General features: G+C 46.0%; 1 protein-coding gene across 1 annotated transcript in view; it reads right to left on the bottom strand.

Moving 5' to 3' along the window:
• Nucleotides 1-815: 815 nt before the first annotated feature.
• Nucleotides 816-7500, bottom strand: part of LOC109319549 — a 16358-nt gene continuing 9673 nt past the window's right edge. Inside the window, exons 4-8 of the mRNA XM_019549181.1 lie at nt 6196-6309; nt 5480-5624; nt 3952-4100; nt 2198-2337; nt 816-1162 (exon numbers count right to left, since the gene is read on the bottom strand). Coding sequence (XP_019404726.1) covers nt 1050-1162; nt 2198-2337; nt 3952-4100; nt 5480-5624; nt 6196-6309 — 661 coding nt within the window. The 3' untranslated portion in view covers nt 816-1049. The remainder of the gene's footprint in view (nt 1163-2197; nt 2338-3951; nt 4101-5479; nt 5625-6195; nt 6310-7500) is intronic.

Here is a 7500-nt window from a genome sequence, read left to right as displayed (position 1 = left end):
ACAAAGAGAGCTCTTGGAGTTTTTCCTTCAGTTCCCAACACCCCCCTTCCCTCTCTCATTAAGGAGACAAGGAGGGCTGGCAGCCGTACTTATTCAAAGAACAACTATTGATGGGAGCTAACAGCTATTGATAATGCATTTTTAATAATATTTCTAACAAAGCTACCAGTCTACAGCCAGCGTAATGTATAGGTTTTGGCCTTCTTAGCCTTAGCCTACAGAAGGGAGTCACTGGCAACCAAGTAACATCTGTGAGGCCCGGGCGTGTCTGTAGGGGTGGAAGGAGGCCATGAATAGCCATTAAGGCAACTGGGGCATGGGCTTAGTGCTTGAGGCCTGGGATTAGCTGGGTCCGGGGGGGACTCGCTGGCTGAAGGACAGATGAATGTCGACTTTGGGACCCTGAGGCCTTTTTACAATCAAATGATCTCATCCAGGCCTAGCAGATGAGAGGAAGGGGAGGGTACCCTGAGGGGCCAGAGGGGGGCAGGAGCCGTGCAGCCACCAGGAAGTGTTATGCCTGTGCCTGGGACCTGGGTCTATCACCACTGGCCGGTAACTTAATTAGAGCCATGATTTTATCAAGGGATAACCAACACCTCAGTGTAAAAATTATGCATAGCTCTGTATATGCAGATCTGCCACGTGTTTGTTGAGAGCCTTATTCATACTGTCTGTGCCCGAGTGCCAGAAGCCAGTCACCATAGAGGTGGTAAGCCAGTCACCATAGAGGTGGTATCTTTGCGAGAGTTGTTTTTGTCTCTTCCTCTGGTACAGAGTTAAAATACACTTTAACAAAGTACAAAGTGGTCCAGTGAAAGGTGCTGGGGAAAGTATAATTGGTCAGAGCAGAAGGAGAAAGTGAGAGACTACTGAATGCAGTAGTCATGGGACTGTCCTTAATATCCTCTCTGTTGCATTCAGTCTTCCATAGGAGAGTTGCAAAGGCACTAGGGCAGGGGCACTGCGAGAGAACACCAGTGAGCGCTAGGTGCCCAATTCCCATTTGTGCCTTTGAAAACATCCCCCATAAGGTCTCCATTTCTCTTTTACTCTGTAGACTCGGAAGTCGATGGTAGTTCTAGAGGCTGTTTGCAACATCTCCATATGACTATTCCCAGCCGAATGACAAAGATAACACAAGCCGCCACCAGTAGCACAACTACAAAAGAAACAATATGTTACTGGGTGAGAACATAACATAACTTCTCTTTATAGTCTTGTTCACAAGAAGCGGGGTATTTGGGCAAAGAGTTAAACTGACAAAGAGCTCCACATAAACCCCAATATTGTCCTTATACCATTCCTTCACAATATCTGCAGGGCAAGTTCCAGATCCTGCTGTCAGCCAGAGGAAGGTCTAGTTTGCACAAATTTTACTACTCTGAGACAGTCAGAAGGAGAAAAACCTTCTAGTTACACTACTGGAATAGGCAATGCCAGCAAAGTGATCTGAGCTCCCCTATCCTCCATGGGATGTGGAATGGAAGCTGAATCTGTGCAATTGGGAACTCTCTATCCCTCCCAAGTCTTATTTGGCCTTCCCACCCCACCAAAATCCAGGAGAGGGGAGTAGCTCCTGTAGACCACAAAGGTATAGGCTATTTTTACCGTTGCAAGGTAAAAATGCATGCATGGTATTGAGGAGGTGATGACTTGGAGGGAGCTGAAATATGCTGCAATGTAAAATAAATTGGAATAATTTTAGTCTGTTTCAACCCCGAGAGTAGAAGGCCCTAGGTTAATAACGCCACAGTTAGGTTGGTCCCTAACTTCGCTTCATGCACAGAGTTCTGTGCAATAATAAAAGGACTTCATTTGGACTGCAGAAACTTGGATCTTTATTTTAAGCACACTGTGTATTCAGTGTCATTGCTTACAGCCTGGAGGTGCCTGGTGTGTTGGGAGCTATTGCAAAATTCCCTAAGCACGTGGAGCTTCCTAGAAGCTTCCCAGTGTCATCTTCCACATCATCCCCACTGCAACTCCTGTTCCAACTTGCAGGGAACCTGCAGATGGCTGCAAGCTCCACTTCTGTTTTTCAAAGTAAGTCCCTACTTGTTTTACCAAGGTCACCTGTAGTGGGAAGGTCCTTCTGCCTGCAGGGAAAACACACTGAAGAAAGGACATGCAAGAGACTCGGGAGAGCTAAGTGGGCCTCTTTTTATAACACTAATTTTAACATTAAATGACTCACCTAGAAAAATGCTGTTGGTGTTTGGAGGTGAAGGGGTATAGTTCTTACACACGCTGCCAATCAGGGCTATAATGACCACTGGGTAAATGGTGAGGTTATAACGCACATACTTGTCCAACAGGAAATTTTCAACATAAAACCTGGGAAGGAAAAAGAAGTGGCAACATATAAACACTCCTTGTGGCCAGTTTTTTTCTTCTAGGTAACTTCCAAAAGGAGCAGTTGGGAACCATTCTGAACAATTCCCAGTCTGGATTTGACCATCTCTGTTGCTGGTCAGATCTAGAGATGAACTTAATGTGGGGCTTGTCAAAAAGAAAAAGGGAGGTGGTGTCATCTGAGGAAAGGTGAACAAAAACAAAACACAATTCACTGTTTCCTAGAATATTCTGGGGCAGGGACAGGAATAACCTTTTTCTGCAGAAATTTCAAAACCTGAAATATTTTTGGCTAAGACCTAAAATAAGTCCATTCAGAAATGGAACTATGGGGCCTCCTGAGAGTTGCAGTGTGAATGCTTCACATTCCCATTCTCCTCTCTAGGCCGGGTTTCCTGGTCAGACTATAGACTGCACAGCAGCAACATTTCACAATGGAAATGTTTGGTTTTTCTGGCTTTCATTTTTTTTTTTTTTTTTTGAGCAAAAGACCAAATTCAAAACCATTTTGGTCTAAAGCAGATGCTTTTATGAAAATTCTTGTTTACGCCAAGATTCAGTCTTCGTTGGAAAAGAATGTGAATAGGAGGTTGCCAACTAACCCTGTTTTGTGCTGAATTACCCTGGTCCCTTTGTGTTCAGCTATATAATGGTCTAATGAGTCCTCTGCTTAGCCCAGAAAATACTGCAAACCCTTATGTCTCAGCCTGATCCTGAAGTCACTTACTAGGAATCCAGCAGTGAGCAAGATCCAGATAGCAAGCATAGAAGCACAAAGGGTGTGAACTGGAATTACTCTCTATTTATTTATCCCAGTTTAGGTCACTATGAACCCCAGTCGCCAGCAGTAAAAGGAAAAATACTGCATTAGCGCAATGTGGACACAACATTTGCTATGTGGAAGAGGTCACAACAGGGCAGAATAGCTTCCCAAAATGGCTGGTGCTCACTAGAAATGAGGTATGACCAGGGCCTGGCTAAGAAACAAATGCTGCAGTTTGGTGTCTACTTCTAAGGGCTCAGGAAGGAGACAGGGCAGCCCCCTATATGCATGATATCCCAGCCACCTCCTCTCCTACAGGGAAGGTCCCCACCCCCCATCACTCTCACTTTGCTGGATCTGGCTCCTCACCTGCACAGGACCTGTTCCAGCTGATCACACCAACCTGCCTCACAAGGGTGTTGTAACCTGGGAGTCTCAGAGGAGAAGCGCTATGTAAACAGTAAGTGTATTCTCTTGGGTCCAAATTGCCACTGCCCCAGAACTATAGTCAGACAGTTGTGGGGACTTCTAGCTACTTTTACACTATCTCCAGCCTTGGGGCAGGCTGGCCCTAGGCTGCTGGTAACCCGCTGGTCTGTTCCCTGGGATGACTAAGGGGTATGGGGTAAGAAAAGCCACATACATGCTAGCTTTTGCCATGACTAACACAGGGCCTTGCCAGGTTTAGGTTACATGCTGCTCTGATGCCCTCATGCTGGGAGAACCCTCTGCGGGGATGGAGTCTGTTAATTCATTGTAAAAGGCAGTATCTGATTGACTGTCTTAAGAGGTTTTACAAGGTGGGGAGGAGGAGCACCTACCATGCCACCTACCATATGAGCAATTTAATGGCAAGGATGCACAGAGAGATGGTAGTTGCAGTCTTATTGGACACGTTTCCCTCATAGACCAGCACGATAGTAAAATTCAGCAGGGTAGCTATGGTAGTCCACGTCGCATACAGTGCAATCCCATTTTGGACCTACCACAGGGTACAATGAAACATTGACTGAGGGTAAGAAGTGAACACTCTGTATTCCTCCAGCCCAGATCCTACCAGCCCTTCATGGCCCAAGGGAAGTTAAAATGGCTCTGCTACAACATCTGAGGGTAAGAGCAGGATGAAAGAAGCCTGTTCCTAGCTTCACAGGAGTTGTATTTCCAGCTCTATGTTTCTCAGAGGTCCCATCAGCACTTCACAGAGAGGGGTCTATGGGGAAAAGGGAGGGCAGTGAATCCACAACTATGCAGAGCTCTCCACCACCCTTGGCAGCCCCCCATAATGCTGCACAGCCTGACTGAGAAGGCTCCAATCCCAGGGGTCAGTACAGATCCCTACCCCATCGCACTCACCCCTATCCAGTTTGTTTTATTCACATTTGTTGCACAGAGCATGATTTGGGCTATAAACAGTAGGACTGTTACTACCTCTTCCTGGATTGTGAATTCTGATGCCTGATTCTGTCAGGGCTGGGGACACAGGTTGAGAAGGAAGTACATATGTGGCAAGCAGTTCCAGGGAGGTAGTTCAAAACTAGTCTGGAGAGATTCCTCATGTCACAGATTCCCTAGAAATCCTCCCTGATCCTCAGACTGCCTTCTGAAATGATCCACTTTTCAATGCCTGTCCCTAATCCAGCTGCACAGAAGGGAATCAAGCACTCAGGGAGAATGCTGTGGGCTAGGAGGGGAGCCAGTGCAGGGCAGGATGAGGAGGGTGTAGAGTTTCTTGGTCAGAAGCAAGGTAGAAAGCAAGCGATCGGGTGACAGCCCTGGAGCTCCTTTTGCTGAACCTTTCAGAATAATTCAGCCTGAGGTAGGCACCTGGCATGAAAAATTCAGCTTGAACAAGTAATGTTTGGCAGGGGTGGAGGGTGAGCTGGGGAAGAGAAGGCATATTTTCCACTTCCTTTCCCCTGTGCAGTTTACCAGGCACAAACAGCTGGTGTTCTCAGCATTTGAAATAAATAATTTCCCTTCAGAATAAGATACCAAATGAAAGGCAGAAGGAAGGAGGTGCTCCAGACTTTCAGCAACACATGTTTTTCTCAGTTGCATTTGCCATTTTTTTATAAGCAGTCTAATGGACTACGAACCTGTTTTCGGCAACCTGGACTGTCAATCTCAATGCAAAGCATCATTCTGCTGCAGCTCAAAAAATGAGAAGGACCTACTCCTCTTCTTTCTCACTCCCCTTGTGTCAGCAGATGGGGAACTAAGAGAGACCTCTGTATGAATGCTACTGAAGGGAGTCGGCACTGAAGGAAGGATTTCAACTCTTACACTTCAGAGGTCATATATTGGGACTCTGCCACCTTTGGTAGAACAATAAATAAGTAACAGCTCTCAAATGTCACATACCAGAATGCGGATGAGCCACAGATCTACTTTGTGACACTTTAGGAACCAAGCAGCATGAATACTCAAGGATCGGTGTGAAATGAAGAGACAAAGGTAACTGGCCAAAGTAAGGGCTGCCAGGAAAACCAAGGCTGGGATGAGGTACCTAGGGGAAAAACACATGGGACAGTGTCTTAGCTTAACTGTATATTGGCTCAACTGATGTCCTAGCTCATGGCCTTTCTCTTGTACTCAGAACAAACTAGGGATGAACCAACCCTTAACACAGTTTTGGCTTAACCTAGAGCTAGTCCACTTATGCTACGTCTCACAGGGATTTTAGGAACTGCATTTCTCTGACTGCCAGCGAAGTATTCCCCTTCCTGCATTTCTGCTGCACTATGCCCTTGAAAATGACTACAGTCACAAAAGTAATCCAAAGGCCACAGGAGTAACCAGACTTATGACAAGTGATTCAAAATGACAGCTCCAATTTTCCCACTTGCATTCAACATATGCGAGACTGGCACGTTGGTAAAGATCTTAGTCATAGCTCATGGCCCAGAAGCAAATGTTACACAAGGCCAACACTATATAAGCGTTGCCTAGCCTTGCCCCAGGCACTTTTAAATTGAGTGACTACTTTTTGTTCTCTGGGATTACACAAATGTGTAATAAGCAGCGAGTCAGATCTAGTGCAAAGATTAGAGGAGCTCTCTGTTGCAAAGGTCACTTACTCTCGGTCCCACAGGAAGAGCCATCCAACAATAAGGATGTTGTTCAGTATCCACACCAGATAAAAGGATATCGGCAGTAAATCTGGCTTCATATAGACCCATCCAAGTTCATTCCTGTCGACGAAAAGTGGGCTTTGTCAGAAAGCAGCATGAACTGTTGTCAGATCCACCAGGGAAAAATAAGCAAGCATTGCAGGTCTGATTTTTCTCCCTTACAGTGATTCACATAGAGTTTGTCTTTTGCCTGCTTGAATACAATTGCAGTAGTGTCAGGGAGCAGTGAACCAGGCTCAGTAGCTTTACAATCACCATAATACACCATGGTACACCATTGCATGCTATACACAGAAGCTATACCCCCATATATGCAAAACATCAGCATTGATGGTTAACCCTAATGTCCTCGCATTCTGTAGCACCAATGCCTACTGTATGCTCTGTCTCATACTGTGACTGAAATTGGGGTCAGTAATAGGTATACATTTTCTTATCTGTCTGCTAGCTAGGCTGGAGAATACCATCCCATTTTATGTTTGAAGACTGTTCCCAGTAACAATTCTTGCTACCAACCACTTGGTAGCTTTGGAGGTGGAAGGCTTAATTCTCATTTACACTATGGACTCTTTATACTGGTCTGGAGCTATAAAGGGGCTGCCATCTTGATGAGAATCATGAGGCTGAGTTTTCTGTTAACATTTTTCTACACACTTGAGCTAATCTATTTAGCTGATATACTGTGGGTGCATAACTATGGGGGCATTAATGCAATGACAGGTATAATATACCTGCAATGACAGGTACTAACGTAATGCTCTGTAAATTGGCACTACTACACATTAGCACAGTTGAACAGGTTTTTGGTGATGCTAGATTTATTCTACTGCACCTTAGCACATTAGCATGGGTTTTGCCCACTGCACTAATGCGGAGTAGAATTAGTCTTCAGCACATTAAGTATCTCATGTAGATGCATCCAATATGCCCAGTCAAAAACACCGCTCAGGGAACTGGTTAGGGCAGGGGTGGGCAAAATATGGCCCATGGGCCAGATCCAGCCCACCAAGGGATTTTATCCACCCTGCAGCAGGTCCTGTGGCCCCACTGGCCCAGGCACAGAGGGCAGCTTGGGCTGTGGCGTGTGCAGCCAGCCCCACTGCTCCCAGGTGCATAGTGGGGTTCGACCTGGTACTGGCCACAGCGCTGCACGACCTGGTACTGTCTACTGGGGATGACCTAATTGGCGACTTAGTGATTGATGGGAGGCTGGGTGACAGCGACCACGAGCTGATCACCTTCACCATCCGC

This window comes from Crocodylus porosus, unplaced genomic scaffold (genome assembly GCF_001723895.1).
Source record: "Crocodylus porosus isolate Cpor-Errol unplaced genomic scaffold, CroPor_comp1, whole genome shotgun sequence".
Classification (NCBI taxonomy): domain Eukaryota; kingdom Metazoa; phylum Chordata; order Crocodylia; family Crocodylidae; genus Crocodylus; species Crocodylus porosus.
This window is presented reverse-complemented; position numbering and strand designations above follow the sequence as displayed.